At 40.7% G+C, this 20,840-nt stretch overlaps 1 protein-coding gene across 2 annotated transcripts in view; it reads left to right on the top strand.

The window, feature by feature from the left end:
* The window catches only part of celsr3 (cadherin, EGF LAG seven-pass G-type receptor 3), a 127,609-nt gene that overhangs the window by 53,931 nt on the left and 52,838 nt on the right, over nucleotides 1-20,840 (top strand). The window contains exons 5-14 of one of the 2 annotated variants that reach the window (XM_074644701.1): nucleotides 2,794-2,909; nucleotides 3,629-3,717; nucleotides 4,019-4,033; nucleotides 4,422-4,579; nucleotides 7,716-7,879; nucleotides 8,843-8,968; nucleotides 10,644-10,813; nucleotides 11,680-11,865; nucleotides 13,999-14,109; nucleotides 14,810-14,978. In XM_074644701.1, coding sequence (XP_074500802.1) covers nucleotides 2,794-2,909; nucleotides 3,629-3,717; nucleotides 4,019-4,033; nucleotides 4,422-4,579; nucleotides 7,716-7,879; nucleotides 8,843-8,968; nucleotides 10,644-10,813; nucleotides 11,680-11,865; nucleotides 13,999-14,109; nucleotides 14,810-14,978 — 1,304 coding nt within the window. The remainder of the gene's footprint in view (nucleotides 1-2,793; nucleotides 2,910-3,628; nucleotides 3,718-4,018; nucleotides 4,034-4,421; nucleotides 4,580-7,715; nucleotides 7,880-8,842; nucleotides 8,969-10,643; nucleotides 10,814-11,679; nucleotides 11,866-13,998; nucleotides 14,110-14,809; nucleotides 14,979-20,840) is intronic. The other variant, XM_074644703.1, reaches the window with a different exon arrangement.

The raw sequence follows: 20,840 nt of genomic DNA on the forward strand, positions 1-20,840 counted from the left end.
GTTCCATTGATCTGTGACCACCAGTTGGGCAGTGATGGTAAGTCAAGGAGTGAAGTGTGATGTTACTTTATGAGCATTAGCGCTTTCTCAAGCCGTAGTCCGTTTGGCCAGTCCGAATCAGAGTGAAATTAATACTTTTGGTTTGTTTTCTATTTAGTCTGTTTCGGTTTCACAGTGCACAAATTAAAGCAGACCAAATTTAAAAAATGATTTCCTGAGGGATGTGTACGGAGGAGCAAATTTATCTTTTTTTGTCTCGAGAGCTCCTACTTCTATGCAGGGAATCACATTCTTATACTTATATGTTGCTGTCGAAGTTTTTGTCAAGCAAACATCGGACTTCTGCAGAAGTCCAGGTCAGTCCTCTTTCACTCATGTTAACCTGTGTCCATCTCAACAAATGGCCGCACAGGCAGCGTGCGTTTTGATTTGCTTGAAAACAGTCCGATAGGACGTCTTGCAAGTGGTTTTGGTCCGCACCAGAGTACGATTACTGCATTCACAACTGCCCAAACGAACCGCACCAGAGTTTGATTAAAATGGACTAAATGTTGGTTTGTGAAAGCGCATTAAAGCCGTCTACACATGATCAGAGGTAAAATCGCTCTGCGCTGGCTGTGCCATTGTTTTCCTATAGAGAGATAGGTGCCGCCCGACTAGGTGGAAGCACGACTCTTGGCGTGGCACACCGCTCAAATCGCCAACGAGTGCTGCGCTCAAAGTTCAAATTATTTAAACTTTGACCTTGGTTGCCGCTGACCTTTCAAAGTGCAACCACTTTGAAAGTTTGACCGCTAGCGAGAGGTGATCTTGGACCATTTCCGTTTTGTTTTTGGTCTGCGTATGATTGGGGACCTGGGGCTATGATTACTGCGTTCACAACCGCCCAAACGAACCGCACCAGAGTGTGATTAAAATAGACCAAATGTTGGCTTGTGAAAGTCTCCTAAGAGGTTATGTGGTAGAACTTCTCCCCTGGAAGACTCCCATATAGACAAGTGTTGGCAGCAATGGGGGCAGTTTAGTTAAAATTCCCAACAGTTGAAGTGAGTAAAGTCCTTTCCTTTCAACAACTACAATCAAGGTGCTCTTGAGAAAGGAAGGGCTGTTGTTGAACGGGTACTCTATGGTCTTTTTCAGCACTGCCCTGCTCCTCATTCAGTCGAACACATTCACATCTGGGAGCTTCAACTTCAGTCTGCAGGATCAACTACAGATTCAGTGCCTTTCTGTGGTGCTCTATGGCACCACATTAATAGATTTTGCCTTTTAAGACAGTGAAGCCCTTGATCTTATTCCTATTGTTGCCGTGTAAAGTTACTTTAAAGTTATCTGATGGGGACTGATTCACTAGTGTCCGGCTCTACAGTAGACACGCTGACTGTCAGGCTCCTTCCCCTGACATCAGTGTTTTATTTAGCCTCCTGTTTGCTGCCAGCTACACTCGTTGGCCTGATTATCACATCAGGGCCAAACAGGACTCAATCATTATTCATGTCACTCACTTTCTCCCACAGCATTTCATTTCTCCACTGCAAAAAATCGTACTTTCTCATCTTTCATCCAAAAGCTGCTTCAGACGTTTTTCTGTAGTTGTAACTCTGCTTCAGAAAGTACGTATTATGTGGCTCTGTTTAGGCTGTGAAAGTATAGATATGTCCCTATACTGCAAAATTGTGATGTATGCAAATCATGTCGGGGAGAATTGGTGCACAAAGGTGCTGAAGCTATGTTAGAAGTTGTCAGTAGCTGCTGAGCCAAAAGCATGGGGGAAGTTAACATTTGACATTTTATGAGGTTTATTGCTTTGAAGAGAAACAGTCATCTTATAGTAAATACACAGTATTTGTTTTCATCCTCTCTGCATCTTCACTTCACTGAATCCACTCACAGCCTCCGTTTACTCTGGCAAAGCTCAGGTTACACTATATTTTGACTATTTTTGGTAGCTTGAAGAAATTATATCTGCATAGTACAATAGGATGCTACAGCGCTGTTGGAACTACAGCAGAGCCATGGAAACAAGACACATGCCTGCTATTGAATAACCCTGGGTTTATTTTAGACAATGGCAGCATTCTCAGATAACAGATGTATAAAATTGTCATAATGGAAATGGTGATGACATGCTCTCCTCCACAGTACATTTCCTAACACTGCTGTATTGCAGTAATGCATCTATTGATACAGTCACATTGATCTCTGGTGGATGTTTAAGCCAAGCATGTAAAATGCAGATATAAAGTAAGACTAAGCCGGAATATTCTTCTTCAAGGACTTGAGTTTGAGCCACCAGTTAATAAACCAGCAAGTAAGACATTTATTTTCAAAACATTTTACGATGAGAGTGGACATTTTTTGCAGTGGGAATCTTTCTGCATCTTGTTGCCAGGAGGTAAGATTTGTCATCTGTGCTGTAGTATCAAAAAAAACTAAGAGTTCTTTTGATCAGCGTGTGTTAACATGGCAGCCTTGGCTTCGGCACGTCCCCTTTGCCTTGCTATGGAAAATAGACTAGTGGAGTGAGTAGAAGCCTGCAGCAATGTGGTTTAAAAATGTGGTACAGTTTGAATACCTCTTGTTCTTCCATACTAAGCGTATGAGGAGGCTTGAAGGAGTCGATTTTGTTTTGTAATGTGAAATTAGATATTGTATGGGTCAAATGTTGCATTAACCAAGCCAGAGTTAAGACTGTATTGTACTGTAGAAATATAATAATACTCATATTGCATACACTATATTCATCAATAAACTTATTATAGACGTGGGTTTCTGTGTGTGTGCATTTTCTAGTTTTGCCACCCTGGAGAGCAGCGGTCTTCTCTTCTATAATGGACGTTTCAATGAGAAACACGACTTCATCGCCTTGGAGATTCAAGAAGGACAAGTGGTGCTCAAATACTCGACAGGTACGATATGTCTTCATGTGTGATTGTGCTTCTGTGCTCTAGTATTTCTCTGTTTATAAGGACCATACATTCCCACGGTGAAAGAATGATGTGGCTCCAAATTTTCAGGGGATGATCAGTGAATAGATGAAGATTTCTTTAGTCAGTTAGTAGTTTTTTTTAATGCTTTTTTCATGCTTAATGACTTATTTCTAAGAAACTTAGTATGAGCACATCTCTGATAAACACAAGATTTAAAGTGGTGCTTTTCTGTGATTCTTTGTGGAGAAACTCAGCTTTAGCTATTAGCTATTCTATTCTTCCTGCATCTTCACCATGCTGTCCATCACCAACAAATTAACAGTATCAGATGTAGTGCCTCTAAAATCATTACCCTCCCTACACCTGAACTCCCAGACCTCAAAAACAGAGCCGTCACATGCAGAGCACTCAACATAGCATGTGACAACGATCCCGCTTTGGCAGGAGTTTTCTTTTCTTTTCTTTTCTATTTATAAAAAGTCTATTTATCTATTGAGACTTAGCCTCAGGGAGTGAATGCTGTCAGTCAAAAGCGCACAAACATGATAAGCTAAGAAGCTGCAGTTATTTGCACATATTGTATATACACACATATATGTTTGGTAAAGCTGGAAATAAAGATATAAGATAGAGATGTGCCTGTAAATTATTAATATTACCTGCTTATGTTTTGACACACGTCATCCATCTGCCTGCAGGCGAATCGTCCACTCAGGTGAGTCCCTTCCTGCCTGGCGGGGTGAGCGATGGCAACTGGCATACCGTTCACATCCACTACTACAACAAGGTGCGTTTACATCTCGGTTTCTTTGTGTGTCATAGACCATTTAGGTTTTTGATCTTTCCATTTTCCATTTCTGATGTCAGTTATCCTTTGAAGTTTTTAGGTGATTATTTGTGCTGCTCTTCTGATGCGTCGGCAGAATAGTTTCTCAGCCTTCATGCCTACGCAGCACTTTAAAAACTGAGATGGAGTGTTTGTGTGTGCATACCGTTATGTATGTGGGCGTTTACTTGTCACCATTTCATTCATGCATATTCGCCGCACATCTCCTTTAATTTTCTTCATGTTCTTTCATTTTCCTCAGCCGGCTACACGCTATGTGAGTATGAGTGTGTGTCAGGGTGCACATACTGTACACTTCCTTCTTTCTCTTTCTTTCTTTCTGTTCTCCTTCTGTCTTTCACCAGCAGACAGTAAGTGAAGAGTGAATGTGTTGTCTATCTACTTTTAATCCATTATTTTCCCACCCATATTCAGTGTCTGTTGTTTCTCGTCCTACTAACTCAAGTTTTCCCCTTTTCCTCCTAACATGATGTACAGTAGAGTGTGGATACTGAATATAGGCTGTTGTTTTGTAGTGTTCGACTGCAGTGATATAAACTCTTTAGTAAATGCTATTGTTCTTGCATGTTGCCCGGTGTGATGGTGTGTCTTGTTTTTGTTCTTTGGGACTCTGTTGTCAACCTTGTGTGTGTGTGTGTGTTCAGCCCAAGCGCAGTATGAGCGGCGAGGCCCAGGGTCCGTCAGATGAGAAGATTGCTGTGGTGAGCGTTGACGACTGTGATACGGCGTTGTCGCTTCGTTTCGGTACACAGCTCGGAAATTACAGCTGCGCTGCGCAGGGCAAACAGACCAGCAGCAAGAAGTGAGTTTATCTTTTTTTCACCTCTACTATCTTTTGTTCCTGTATTTATACCTTTGGTTTCTTTAAAGGGGACATATTATGCTCATTTTCAGGTTCATACTTGTATTTTGATTTTCTACTAAAACATATTTACATGCTTCAATGTTCAAAAACCACATTATTTTTCTGATACTGTCTGTCTGAATATACCTGTATCCACCCTCTGTCTGAAACACTCCGTTTTAGCGCCCGCCTCTTTACGATCCCCTCCTGAAAAAAGCCCAGTCTGCTCTGATTGGCTTGCGAGAAAAATATGGTGCACTTTTTAAAAAGGTAAAGGTGGAATCAGAAGATAACACCAAAGGCAGTGTTGCTGTAATACATATGCACTTGCACAAATGTAGTATAACACAATCTTGTGTGTCATTGCAATCACACCATGTTGAATTCATCATAGAATTAATTTTAGTCTCATGTCGGACATTTATGAAATAACAATGACTCAGAAAAGCTCAGTGAACAAATGTATTCAGCTAAATTCTTCCAGAGATCTCTTTTACCTCCAGCGCAGGAACTGAAAGACTGTGAATAGCCACTGACCCTGAGCTGTGGGTGGTGTTTGCACAGGATGTGCCAGCTTCTTGGCAAAACCGACTTTAACAGGCTTAACAGAAATTCAAAGGCCGTTTTCACTAAAACCAATAAAGGTGGTCTTTGTGTGTAGCAGCACACCGGCCAGCTGGCAGCTGTTGGTATAAAGGTTGTTAGATTACAGGTATTAACAGGTAAATAATGTTGAGTGATTAGTGGTAGCATTATTATACTAAGTAAGAAATATTGGCTTTGATGAGTATGCCTGTCAGCCAATCACTATGCAACTTTGGAACTAATTGTTGTATCCATTTACAAACAATTGAGGATGTGCACACAGCTTTGTAGGATAAAACACATGACTAAAGCCCTTTACACACCAGGGGCGTGACGGATAAACAACACGAAAATGCAAAATACTCACCTGCGAATATTATATGTCTAGGGCTTTTATTGTGAAAGGTAAGAACGGAATGAGTGGGTCTGGTCTGTGCGTACTTTGGCGCAACTCAACCCGTTCCCCACAACATGATTAGTTGATGCCTCGTCATGTTGATCTCACGATTAGCTCTTTTTGCCATTTTGATTTGTTTCTAGCCCCAGGTCCCCAAGATAACATGTATAATGGCAGTTTCATGTTATTGTGTGTTATTACATGGCTGTGTTGAAAGCTCGATTCTGATTGGTCAATCACTGCGTTCTACGGTCTGTTATTTCTTACGTAGTTCTAATGTCTGACTCTGCCAGACCATTTTTGTGTCAAATTATTGATTTCTTAAGTAAGTAGCCGTGTAATAAGCAGGATAATGTACAGCTAGCATTGTCATTGTTGTGAAATAAACCCCAACAGGGCAATGCGGCACCCTGACGCATATAATAAATGCATGTTATCATGGAACAGAGAGAATGATGTGATCAAATTTAAGAATATCACAATTTCAGCATGGTTTAAACAGGCCTGTAAGCTGATCACAGCTTTAAAATGAAAAGTAGGTGTAACATGCCATTTAATGCAGATTTAAGCAGTCTAATCTGTTAAAGCTGAAACTTTGAGTGAGACTGTTGCTGTTGGAAAGGATTTTGGTTTTTAGTCAGATCGGGGTGATGAGGTGACCTTTGGGGACCTGAGGCTTTAACGAGGCACGACTGTCTGACTTATTCATGCCCCTTCATGTCTGTCTGTATCTCTTGTTACTCGTCGGCTCATTCTGCCTGATGTTAATGTTCATTCATTGTCATCGCTCTCTGCTCGTCTCTCTCCCACTCGTTCTCTCATGAACATTCAAATTGACAGTTTTAAATCCACTACGTTGCTTTTAAGTATCTGCTCTGTTTGACCTTGTCAGAGTTTTGTAGTCGACTTGTGGTGTGTGTCTAACAAACTAAATGTCTACATGTACGTCGCCAACAAGTGCATAACACACACACACATATTCACACATGCACTCAAAAAGCACCCTGTCATAGTGTTGATGTCTGGCCTTGCCTCTGTAAGCTGTAATCACGTTGGCTGTGTGCTGTCAGCGCTAAGTGAGGCTGAGAGAAGAGAAGACAGATCAAAGAGGAAGGCCTTCAGCACTCTTCCTCTGTTCCTTCTCCATTTCTCCATTAACAGCTCGCCCTCCTCTCTCTCTCTGTCTCCACATCTAATGACACTCTCTGTTGATATTTGCTGTAAAATCGCACTTAATCTCTTGTTTGTGCGGCGCCTTTTGTCTCTCTGGGTTCCTTTCGATTCGCATTCCACTGGCGTTTATTGGCTCGGCACTTGACGTGTGTCGCCAAAGCGAGCTTAAAAGAAAAACCTCACGTTTGAGGAAATAAAAGATAATGCTCTCAAAATGACAACACAACTGTTTCTCTTGTTTGTTTTTTCTTTTCGCTCATGCAGTCCCATAGCTGTTGTCCGCTACATCGTCCTCCTCACATTTCCCCCGTTTCTTTCCCTCCACCCGTCTTCCATCTGTCATCCGCCTCTACGCTTGTTCTCTCTTGATATTTGCTGTAACTCAGACTTAATCTCTTTTTTGTTCATCTGCCTCCCCGGCTGTCTCCACTGTTTTTCGTCTCCTTTTTTATGCCTGCTGCTTTGCTACTTGTTGTTGACGTCCCCTAACATCTACATCCTTTCTACCTCATGTCTCCTCTCTCCGTCTACCTTGTCATCCACCTTTACCTCGTCTCTCCTGATATTTGTCGTGTCTCATATTTAATCTCCTGTTTGTTCAATGCCTCTCCTTTTCTTTCTTATCTTTTCAATTTCTCTCGTCCCCTGCTGTTTCTACTATTACCCTCAACATCATCACTGTCATTTCATTTCTCTTTAACTGTTATTCTCTGAATTCTCGTTTTTTTTCTTTTGACATTTACCTCTGATGACGCATTTAATCTCTGGGTTTGTTTAATCCCTTTGCCTCTCTCATACCCTCTTTTCATGTTTTTCCCTTTCTTACCCTCCCTCCTTTCATCCTTCCCCCAATCCTTGGGGGATAATCCTCCATTCCTTCCTTCGTTTCCTCTCCACCGTATTCACTCCTCTTCCTCTTTATCCCTTCCTCTCTCTCAGGTCTCTGGACCTGACTGGGCCATTGTTTCTGGGCGGAGTTCCCAACGTACCGGACAACTTCCCGTTTGGCACCAGGGAGTTTATCGGCTGTATGAAGGAGCTGCACATTGACAACAAGCCGCTGGACTTGGCTGGGTTTATCGCCAACAATGGAACGCTCCCCGGTCAGCACTGCTAAACATACACCCCTAAACAAAACCCCTGAGCAATGACACATTTACGATGTCCACAAATGCCAATTTGGCCCTCGTTTTTAGTTGTTTATTAAAATAAACTGAAACAAATCACTGTAATTAACCCAATTGTGCCCAAAGATTTTATTTGTTCATGATTGGGTAATTTTAGGCAAGTATCTAACAGTACAACTTTGACATTTTTAGATCACATCTAAAATTATCAATAGTTATTTATCAATAGTCAAAGACAGGATTTTTGAAAAACAAAAAAAGAAAGGAAAAAACGCTAACATTGTGTAAATGTTTTCCATATGAAATATTTTTATCTTTGATATTCATGATTTCATAGATATCAATACTTGGTATAGTTTACTGAGATAACGCCATTTTCTTACCATACTCTATCTAGTATTTGGGCACATGGGACTACTGTTTTTTCCTAAAATATAATGGAGTAAATTGCAGAAACAGTAGTCCCTCATGTGCCCCAATACTAGATATAGTATGATAAGAAGTTAAGTGAAGCATCTCCTCAGGCTAGTAGTTAACACAATAGTGTATTTCTGTTGATTTATTGTGAGATTAACAGAAAATATTAATGAGAAGTTTTAAAAATAAGGTTCAATATCCCATTTTTGTTCATTGTTATGCACTCATGAACTTGATTTGATGTGATATTTCAAGTACAATTTAAAAATTCAAACCAAAGTTGGATTCTATTGTAAAGGCCATTTGAATCTTGAGATCCTACTGTAGTACAGAGTGCAAAGATTACCCTCTAAGTATGCACATTAGTAACTGAAAATCGTTTTATAGAGCGGCATTAACATCATGATTTATCAGCTAACCACGGCATCACATTTCGTTTTATGCATTTGCTGAGACACACATCATGGTGATACATTTTTGGGGACTTGATCGGTGATGTAATGTCTCTGTTGCTTCTTCTAGGCTGCAGCGCCAAGCTTTCCTTCTGTAAGTCCAACCCCTGTCAGAACGGAGGAACCTGCAGGGTGAGCTGGGAGACTTTCTCCTGCGACTGTCCCCTCGGGTACGGAGGGAAGGACTGCAGCCACGGTGAGAGGCTTTATGAGTTTATTTTCATCCTGCATGTTGCATTTTCAACCAATGACAACCTTCAACAATGCCACATTTATTGTGCCGCTTTGGTTTAATTACTAATAACAAGCAAGAGATAATTGGCAGTTTCTGTCTGACATTCTGTGGCCTTTATTTGTCAGCAGTAATTATACTAATAATGCCACTTTAATTAGTGAGTCATTTACTGAAGTTATCTATAACTTTTATAGTTCTTTGTTATTTAAACTTTGGCTGAATTACAGAAATGTAACCTGTTTTATTGGGCTGCTTCACATTTTCATACTTCAGTAGTTTAGACTCAGAAGTGCTACTTCATTCATTCATTCAGGTTAATGCCTCAGTCTGCACTTCAGCATGTTTTCCCTCTGGACCAGGATTAATTCCTCATTTTGTGCTGAGCTATCACAGCTGTAGGCTTTTAGACTATATGAGTAAAGTGAGTGTGTAAGTGAAATGCATGTTCATGGATGGATGGATGGATGGATGGATGGTTGGGTGTCGACCTCTGAAAGTATTGACTGAACGAACGAGGTGAAATAGATGATTCACTTTAATTCTATTTACTGGAAACTGCAATGCATCACACTGAGACTGTGGTATCATGATTCATGAATAGTCACTACACTTAGCATTAGGGCTGGGATGATACACTTACCTTCTGATTCGATATTATCACGATACTGTATTACGATTTTACAAATATTGCGATTCAAGATTACGATTTATTGCGATTTTTGTTAACTTCTTTTACATTAGACTATGGGGAAAAGTTGAATCATGCACTGAATCTCACATTTCTCTAAATTGATACAGTAAAAATTCTTGAGTTTGTGTCTGTATGTAGTCAGAGATGTCCTGAAGTCAAATATATCAGTCATTATTAGGCATTATTTATTAATTTTTTTCCAGTAACCCAAAAATCAAATAATAGAAACATTTCCCTCACAAATTAGTGGTATTTTCTTTTTAATTTATAAGGAACGTGTAATGTTTTATACTGTTGGTGAATATAATCCAATCAATCTTATTTCCATATATGTACTTGGTATATACAGTTCCCTTTGTTAACACCTTATTTTGAAAACCGGATGTAGTCACACATGTATACTTCCGCTAATTTCGCCAAGTCCTTCTCTAGCTCTCCAGTCAGCTCCGTTCTCTTTGTACGTCCATGGTCAGCTCCATCGGGGCCATTTGAATGCATTTAACATAAATGTCAGTATATGGGTGCTCTACAGTTGTAGCGTCGACTGATTTGACCATGGAGATGTGAGTGACAGCTGACTTGACCGCACGTTACCGCAATGCGAAGACGTTTACTTTCCATGGCAGAGTTTGCATGCAGCTTTTGCCGTGATGTCTAGCTCTGCTTTTCTGTACTTTACTCGTGTTACATACTTTGGATTTAAAATGTGAGGGTGCAGGTCGTATCTCCGCGGACCCTACGCCGTTTTCTGCTTTCTCGCTTCGACTCGCATCGGCTTTGGTTTGTTTTTTTGATATGGATATGAATGTGGAATCTGTTTATAGAGATTAGCACATCCCTAATTATTTTTGCTTGGTCAAATTCTTTTTTCAAATTACATCTTGTGGCTGTTCTGGACATTGCAGTACTTTTTATTGACCAGCTTTCTCTCACCCTCCACCTCAGTGATGCCACACCCCTATCGCTTCCTGGGTAACAGCGCCCTCTGGTGGGACCTGAAGAACGACGTGACCATCTCCACGCCCTGGTACCTCGGCCTGGTGTTCAGGACCAGAGCGCGAGAGGGGACACTGCTGCAGGCTCAGGCTGGCCAGTACACCAGCCTGCTGTTCCAGGTGCGCATACACTACTAGAACATACTTGTACATTAATGTATCACTGAAAAATGAACTGTGATGGTTTCATATTAATAAATGAGACCATGGCTGACATAGTTGTAAACTTTCAAGTCACACCAGGCTCAATGGAGTTTCTTAAAATGAGACCACATTTCCAATAAACCTGTTTATTCCTAGAGATTGTTGCCACAGTGCCTCTCTCCCTCTCTGGCTGGTAGTTTTTCTTTTTGGCTCTGCTGAAGAGGCTGTGCTTAACATAACAGAGTTTTTTTCCTTTTACCAATGCCAGAAGCTCCTAAAGGCTTAGCTGCATTTATGCTAAAACATAAATGGCAGCATCCTCTTCCAATTGTGAACCATAAACAATTTGATATTGTGATTTAAATCAATGCTGCACATTTTAAGCCAAATCTCATTAGGCGGCACAGGATGTAAAACACAGCGTGGGCTGCTAAACGTGTTAGCGGCGGTCATGTTGATTATAGGAATTATACTTACTGTATGTCTCATGGTTATTGTGGTTCTATTCAGTGTTTTAATACTACACATTATCCTCTTCTATACAAAACAAAAGATGTTGAAATGTCTGGTGTTATCCTTGACATGATGTACAGTTTGCATTTACATTTCCCACATTTCTACATCAAAAGACAGGATTGAATTAGCAGCATCTTGGCAGGAGTGCAGCCAAGATTTCACACTCCCACACACACAAACACACACACACAGTCACCTCTCAGTCTCCTCTTACCTACCAAGCAGGTTATTTTATTCTTTTACTGTTTTCAGTTAGTTCCCTCACACTCTCTTTTTCTCTTTTATTTTCTGGTGTTTGTGTGCTCGTGTTCCTCGACCCCTTTCAGGTGATAAATGGTCAGCTGGTGTTCTCGGTGACCCGGGGTTCAACCAGACCGGTGCGTTTGCGGTTGGATCAGGTCCTGGTGGCCGACGGCCAGTGGCACGACCTCCAACTGGAGCTGCGAGACGTCCGCAGCGGGCGTGAGACACGCTACGTCGCCACACTACGCCTCGACTTCGGACTCTATCAGGTAATAATGTGATACAACCCTTGAAGGGAAGGTTTTTAGGATGGAAGTTTTTAGGGCAGCGAGTCTTAAAATACTATAAATGCAGTTATTAGAAGTCTGATTTGCCCTGCGGTCACAGATTTAAATGAATAACAAGGTTTTCATCATATTTTCTTCACTAAATCAAACAGACTTAATTTCCCTTAACAATTAATTTTCTGGTGTCCTTTTTTTCTTCCATAACAGATTCACAACCTTAATTGACTTCAATTGGAAATAGGCATTTTTTCCAGCTCTAATTCTTTGATTTAAGTTTGCTGTTTGTAATTTGCAGATCCTCCGATGGACAACATTTTTTCCGTATATTAAGTAGAAAACTCTAATTGGAATTGTAAAGCATTTAATATGAATGAAGGCAAGAAATCCTTTTTTTAATATCCTCTAATCTGAAATATCTCCATATACGCAGACTTCTTCCTCACTTCCTGCTATGAGCCAGTACGGTGCAGGAGATCGCTGCAACAGATATGAGTATATTAGCAAATCATTTACATATAATCTTGCTTTCAGTCAGATTAGTGTCAAAGCAGGAAAGATTCTGCACATGGCATGAAATAATTCCTCAGCATGGTTTCAAAAATGTTCCATAAACTAGTTTGAAACAGGAATAAGGCAGATTGCTTCACTAAAAAATCTTGAAACAAGAACATTTCCACTGGAAACCACTGACATTATCACATTATCACGCCAAAAACTACAGTTCTTCGAAAGGCCACTTGAAGCTTGCTTCAAAAACGTTAAAATGTCAAAATGCCGACTTTATAGCAGAATTAAACATGTTTACAGAAATTATATTAAGGCTTAAAGTTCAGCATAATTAAGGGCGTGGCCGCTTTCAGTGACAAGTGGATGTCGTACCAGGTCGCTAGCTTCTAGCTGTCTGCTCTGCTGCGTCACCCCGGTCCACCTTTTCCATTTTACAGTCCTGGATGGTATTATCCCATAACCTTTTTTTTCCTTTTCGTTTCAAAGAAACACACACAAATATGTTCACAACACACAGACATTTTGTAACCCTGGATGGCCTCAGTCTCTCTAAAAAATGGGCTGGTAATCCTAGTTTCCCTAATCTGTAGTGGATTAATATTTCAAATTGTACCACATGATGTCTGTTTGAAGTGTGCGCACATGTGTTTATATGAGGTATGTACACACGTGACAGTAACATGCACACAGAAGAGAAAACACACTCTGTATTATTGTCATCTTTGGCTTTGTTTCGGCAAAACGACATGTTTTGTTTTCATGCTGATTTAATTCTTAAATTATCTGCCAGCAAATTATGGCTTTTCATCTTTTTATTGTGGTTCACCAGGCTATTTATTCTTCAAAGTGCATCTAGTAACACTTAGAGTAAATGGTGCAGAAAACATTTTAAAATAGGAAATTATTAAACATTATTGCTGCCAATTAAACAGTAATTGCCTTTGAACATTTTTGGCATGTGTGCAGCTGTTATCAGCCAGATCTCACCCTCCATTTTAGCTTCTTCCACTGCTGCTGAAACGGTGATAAATGGGGCTCATTGATTATTTTTTCGTGGTTGTTGCCTGTCAACATTGCCTCACACACGGTCAGTGTTGAGTATTGACCTTCTCCACAATGACTGCATGTTATTGTTTTCTTTTATTTAATAAAGTCAATCATTCACTCTGCGGTGCCCCTCATCCTCCCATCGACTGAAACCTGGCTGCTCAGTGATATTGTGGTAAATGAAAATATAGAAAAACATGACTTCCAATTGGTGATCAGAAAAAAAATGTTTTCTGAAAAACATTTGTATCTTCTTTCTAGCTTACTGTATATACTTTTCACGCTGTAAACTAATACAATATGAATTTCTCATTGTATATTTTTACACAAACCTTTGTGGTTGACAATCTCTTTCCCTCTCCGTGAATCATTTATTCATCCCTTATATTGACTACCTTAAAATATTCATATAAAATAAATTACAGAGTTCTTCTGCGTTGTCAGATAATGGTATTCAAATGTGCTCCTTGTGTATCTTTGTTCAGGTGTTGAGTTTGCATACAGCTATTAATAATAATAATCTTTGCCCTTCCTGTCCCCCCCTCTTTCTCTCCCCATTAGGGAACAGTGATAGTGGGAAATGAGATTCATGGTTTGAAGGTGAAACATCTGCATGTGGGAGGAGTGCTGGGCTCTGGAGAAGTCCAAAACGGAATAAAAGGATGCATACAGGTGAGGATGGAGGAATGGAATTTATCATGTTTATTGATGGATGAAGGAAGCTGGAAATATTTAGCACATAAGAGATGGAAATGGGCTAAAAAACGAGTTTGGGATAGAATGATTTCAATAAATGAATGAAGCTGCCAACTTCTTTTTTTCAATATATTTTGGGGTTGTCCGACCAGTCATCCGTCCGTCCGTACGTCCCTTACTTGTGAATGCGATGTCTCAGGAACGCCTTGAGCGAATTTCTTCAAATTTGGCACAAACGTCCACTTTGACTGCACATCGGAGAAGTTTGCTTTCAGGGTTGCCAGAAATCTCCTGAGGTTTAGGCATCAAACCTACTTTGTTAGGTTGAGGTAAAGATCATGGTTTGAGTTATAAATTAAATTATACATTATATTAAAATAAACCCATTCTGGCAGAAAGCCCTGAAGACAAACTTCTCTCATATGCACTTTGACTCAAGGACGAACGGATTAGATTTAGGTTGTCAAAGGTCACTGCGTCCGTCCCATTCTCTTGAAAGCGATATCAAGAATTCATATGCTTATTATAACAGTTTCACATAGATGTCTAACAGGATAAAATAATGAAGTGATGACATTTTGGATTGACATGGATGTAAACTGCAACTTAACTGGTTGGCGGAGTCGTACAACCACGAGTTTACCTCTAACATAAACCTCTCTCTCTCTTTCTGCAGGGCGTTCGGTTGGGTGTACGTCCTGACGCCCCTCCCCTGCCACGCCCGTCGAGAGCTGTCAAAGTAGAGACCGGCTGTAACGTTGGCAACCCCTGCGTCTCGTCTCCTTGCTCCGCCCATAGCCGCTGTTCCGACCAATGGGAGCGGCACACCTGCGTCTGCGAACCTGGTGAGTGAACAGAGAGACGATGCTGGTGTGTGTGGTAGACAAGGTCGAAGATGCTGTCCTTGAGGACTGGGGCACGACATATTCGCTCCCAGCCATGAATTTACATGCGATATTATGAGGCTCTCCAGTGTTCAGACAGTTTGAGCGATTGACTTCTTGCTCAGGAAAACATTGATTGTTAAATTTTCATTTATGTAACTGCACGGCGTAATAATACAAGCAGCAGAGAAGGAGCGATGCTGCTTAGCAGCAGTGAGAGAAATTGTGCAAGAGTAAATTTAGCCGTGTCAGTTCTCGTCTATCTGCACCATTAGTGAAATGGTACTCTTCGGGTAATGGTGTTGTAGCTGTGTGATTGACTGTATGAGTCTGTGTTGTTGTTTTTATTATTAAGACTTAAGACTGGTGGATAACAGAAGTATTTACAAGACAAAAGTATTCACAAAACAACAACACAGACAAGAAGATATTGAGACATACAAAAGAAACAAAAAGTGGGTTCCTGTCATGCAGTGTTGAGCAAGCATACTGTGAGGTATTTTGTCACTATGGGTTGTCAGATTGGGGTTGGGAGGATTTGAGTGAGTGAGGCGGTGTAGAGAGGAGGCAGCTGTGGATAAACTGCAGGAAAGGAGACCAGGTGTTATGTGTCGGGATCAGATTGTCCTTTAGGGTGGCTGTGAGCTTTTCTAGGTTTGAGTTGTCCGTTAACAGATTGAGCCAATGGTTGATTGATCATTTCATTCTGTCTTTCCAGCGTTTCCCCTGGGTTGACTGCTTTGGGTCAATAGTCTCCACTATTACCTTCAGCCTACGGCATTTTACACTGCATAAATTAGCCTAGCGGCTAGCGGTCTTTCCCTTACTCATGGCTCTTCTATTCTTACTTGGTTTAAATTACAGAATAGACAGAGCACCACAGTTGAATTTATGAACATTGTTGAAACAGAGAATCTAATATTGGTAGCGAGAACAACAAATTAGCGGACCGCCGAGTGTTTGAATGCCATCTGTGTGTGCGCGCACAACTCCGCTCTTGGTGAATCACAGAGAGGAGAGAAACTAGCTCGACAGTATAAATGACAGCAAAACGCAGTAATGACTCTCACACTGAGCTGAAATGAATTTTTAAATATGTAGTCGGGAATATGTAGAAGAGAGATGGCCTAACAGACAGATGGAAGGGGAGAGGGTGATGCTGAGGTTGAGGATGTCGGACAGCTTTACCATGACCTCCGATCAGAATCGCCCAACTACTGTGCATCGCCAGAATGCATGAATGAGCCTGTGTTGTAATAATAATGTGTTTTTAAAGGATTTGCTGCTTTTCTCTATTTTATTTTATCATACATTTTAAATTTATAATATTTTTTTATGGTAACAATTTGAAGATTATGGTATGATCAGCATGTTTCACTATTTTTACTAAACAATTAATTGATTCATATAAAAATAGGGGATTAATTGACAACATAAAAGGCTTATCAAGTTAAAGACAGTTTAAGGAACTGGCATGTCTGCTAATCTCTTTCATCTCATCGTATTTTGACTTTGCCAATGAGTACATTAAATAAACTGTCTAAGTGACACTGCCAAGAACGATTTTCCACTTCAGTCATGCATGAATGCGTGTTAACCTCTGTGCCAGGGAAATGGTCCTAATATTCTGGATGTGAGAGTAAAAGATGTGAGAGAGGAGAAGGTGAAAGAAGCCAGCTGACTTAGAGAGACAGAAAAAAAGGGAATAATTATAATGCAGCCATATCTGCGTAGGTGTGTGCCAATGCTCTAACTGGGTTAAACAGATATTTGGTAACGCATAATGAGTTCTCATCCACCTGAGACCGAGAGAAAGAGACTGACTGCAGGCTAACTTCCAAAATCTCCTTAGTCAGGTGAATTTAATGAGGCAGAATTAATGTGGAGGAGAAAAACCTGATTAAAAGAGAAGGAGAGGAGTTAAGAAGTAAAAACATTTACTCTATAGAGAAAACTGGTGAGAGAAAGAGAGGAGAAAGAATTATGAAAAGATGCAAAAAGAGGCAGAAGAGGAACAGAGAGACTGAACATGTTAATAATTAATGAGGAGAAAGGCGCGTGACAGAAATAGTGTAAAACAAACACCAAAAGTTTTGAGGCAAGAGGAAAAATGAGAAGAAAGAGGGCACGAGAAAGTCAAATCAAACAGCCTAAAAACACTGATGACACGTTTGGGAATAGATCCACACACAGCCGGCATTAATACACACAGAGACAAATACAAATCATAGAACTGACTGAGAGTAAACCAACATGACAGACGCACTCGCGACAGAGGAGGAAGTGTGAAAGTGAAGGAGAGGATGAGGAGCGATATTTGATATTTATTTGAAGCTTTATTAGCAGCTGCTGATGCAACAGCTGCAGTTCACTTCTACGGGTATTGATTAAACAGACTAAACCAACCAAGCAGAGATGATTAAAGGAGCTTATTTATATTCATGATTAAAATAGAGACGAGACAAGTGATTGAATAGCAAATTAAGAGAAAAAGAACCACATGAAAGACTAAACCAGGAGAGAGAAAGTAGCCAGACCACTTTTTCCATACTATTTTGTCACTATATATTGAGCGCCCATCATCTTCCTTCTCTGCATCTCTCCTTGCATCTTTTCTTAGATACATCCTTAGATTTCTTGTTACCATCTGGACTGGTTGTAGAACTACTTCCTTAATTAAACTCTAAACGTTTCCCCCTCATTAAATTCACAGTAATCTACAGTTAGCCGGTCATTTGATGCAAAATGTTTTGATGATGTTCCAATGCTGCATCTGCTGTTATAATGGCAAGACATGGTAAAATGTTCCCATATTTGGCTGAGCGTTCCTGTGGAAGCCCAGTATTCATGACCTACTTAGCTCCACAAGTCTTACAAATAGCAGAAAACAATTTGTAAAAGCGATATAGGAGGAGGGGTTCAAGAAGAGAATTGGGACAAAAGGTTAAGGCCAAAACACACCGCCACCAAACGTCGACCTCCGATCTCCTCACTCACCTCTTCCTGTTGCTGTCTCTCATGTGTGTCGATGAATCGATGAGGGGAGCCTAGTTGTTGAGAAATATCCCGAGCTATATGACCTACAATGGCAAAAAAGATATTGCCTGGTGAGCCATAACTCTGGAGATTGGCTCTTCAGGTGAGAAATCATGTTGAAGTAGTGGGTGTCCACACATGATTTAAAGCTAATGCAGAGGTGGAAGTAGTAGCCTAACGTTACTCAGAGCTTTTGCTTTAGTAAAAGTAGTAATATCACAGCGCTGCAGCGCAACGCTTCCTATTGGTGCTTGGGGAGGTACTTGACGTGTGTCATATGACGCGCCGCTGCGCTGTGGCGGCAGCGTGTTTTCAGCTTTATTTTTCTTGGTAAATTCGTTGGGCCAAGTTGACTCATGATTTGATTGAGGCATGTGGCTTGTGTCTTGCGTCACTGAATTTCACTTGAAGAGTTTACTTGATAGAGTTTAAGTGTAGGCTATGATTGGCCAGCCACATAGAGCTGTGCAGGGATGACGTATTTTTGTAGACCAACCGGGAAGTTAGCATCGCCCTGGTTCCCTCGACAAAAAGTCAGTCGGATTTTTCCATTGGGTTTTGGATTATTGCAGAAAATAAGCTTTGTGACAAACAAACATTTATACTTAAACGTTTTATTCCGATCAAATGAACACCACTTTTATGATTTTTAAAGTGTGAATGCAATCACCAGACGTAAAAAGCTAACGTTAGGCTATAAACGAACTACACCACGGTTGCATGAGCATGAGTACACACAACGAGGCTGTGAAGGAGGAGGACGAGTCGGCGTGATGACGTTTAGTAGTCTCATTTAGCCACTTGTTAGCAGCCGTCTTTTATAAGACATATAAAAGCTTCACAATTCACATGTGGGATATTTACTGACTTTTTATATCGTAGAACAAAAAGTTAAAATCTCTGAAGCTTGTGTTAACCACAGACCTTATTTCAGGCCTCTGAAATCACCACAGGTCAAAGCGTTTATGCTTAGTAAGGTGGAGCCGCAAGCCAATGCATATGCAATATGCATATGTAAGGTTAGACGACCTCAGCACTAAAGTTGACTCTGTCACACCGCTGTGACCAAACAACCAAACTAAACGTGTCCTGCTGCTAACCTCAGAGTCTACCTCCGGGTGATGGAAGAGAACTCCAAGGAAAGTTTTACAAGAAAGAAAAGTTTGGAAATGAGAGCATGAGATTAAAGCGGAGGCGGAGGGAGTGAAGGAAGAACGACTGAGAGTGAGTGTGTTTCGTGGAGGATGGAGTTTGTTAAAGTTAGAGAGCCTCAGGCCTGGCAGCATGGCGGAGGAAGTAGAGAGGCGCTGCTATCCCTGTAGCATCCTGCACAGCCCGCGAGCTAAAGCTAACACCTTGACTTATGAGCATGGAGCACACACACACGCAGAGAGAGAGGCTACACTCACACACACAAAGCATATGCACAAACTTCATGTGCGTGCACTTATTTACTGTAAACTCAACTCTCTCTCTCATTATCATTATCTTTCATCAGCACAATGAGCATTAAAAATGGAGACTGTTAAACAATGAATGCCGCTTCGAGACAAATCAAATCAAAGTTTAATAAGCAGAGAAATAAAGGAGAGAGAGGTGCTCTCTGAATAATTCCCTTTCATGTGTGTGTGTGTGTGTTTTTTGCCCTGGTGCTGAAACGAGCCCAACGAGTCTCTCAGGCAACTGCTTTTTAAGTGCCTCTGATTAGTGAAATTCAAGAGACAAGTGCGAGACAAGGTCCTGCATGACAAAGCACAGAAACATCTGCCCTCTGAGTGTGTTTCTGGGTACGTATACAGTATGTAAGTCTGCATATGTGTGTATTCATGTGACAGTTGCTGCCAGTTGCTACGGGCTAATTCACTGCGCTGAAAAATGTAATTTAAATCTGATAAATTACAGCCATGTTGATTTATGTCTGCTTGAGCTCCCTGAGCTGTTTAAAAACAACAACTCGATCACATGTAGAAAACATATGTTCATGGTTTGAGAACAGGAACTCTCACTCTCACTGTAGTAATGAGCCATTTATCAACGCTTCCTGTTTTTTCTTCGAGACATTAAAGTAGTGATTGAAAACAACAAATGCCAAATAGATATTTTTGTTTAGGAAAGCGTATAGGTTGTTGTTTTTGGGGTGCGGTGTGCAGCTGCAGTATATTAAGCTGGGACCCTCTGGGAGAAACAGGGAGAGATTTATGAGTTTCACGCTGTACTTCCTGTGTTCCAACCTACAATAGGTGCCAGATCCTCGAGGTGCTGAATCAGTTGTTCTCTGTGACAAATGGCTTCTCACCTGGGAATGTCATTTATTGATCAGGTTTCATATTGAACCTAAAAATATACAGGTATTTGGCACTGTTGTGCGGCTATATGAACGGTGCGTCGGGGATACAGTACAGTGAGTTTTTTTACATTTAGTAATCTGCTATTTGAAGAAAGTTTTTCCTTACCTCGTGTGATTACTCAGTGTACGCTGACACAGACAAGTTGTAGGTCTCTGGAGCCTGGTCAGACGCATTTGAACACAATTTTTTTCATGCATGCATTTTCACAGTTAGTTTTACAGTCAAACCCACCCACACTGTCTGCTCGATATCTGAGATTTAAACACCAATACCCAGCCTGTTATTCAGTAAACTAACATATATTTGTAGTACTGGTCTAAACTAAGTTTAGCACAATACTATACATTTCAAAACTGTCCTCTAGAACAGGGGTCTCCAACCTTTTTTCCTTCTGAGAGCTAAATGACAAAATGAAAGTGACCGAGAGCTACTCATAGCA

Source organism: Sebastes fasciatus, chromosome 8 (genome assembly GCF_043250625.1).
Source record: "Sebastes fasciatus isolate fSebFas1 chromosome 8, fSebFas1.pri, whole genome shotgun sequence".
NCBI classification, from domain to species: Eukaryota; Metazoa; Chordata; class Actinopteri; order Perciformes; family Sebastidae; genus Sebastes; species Sebastes fasciatus.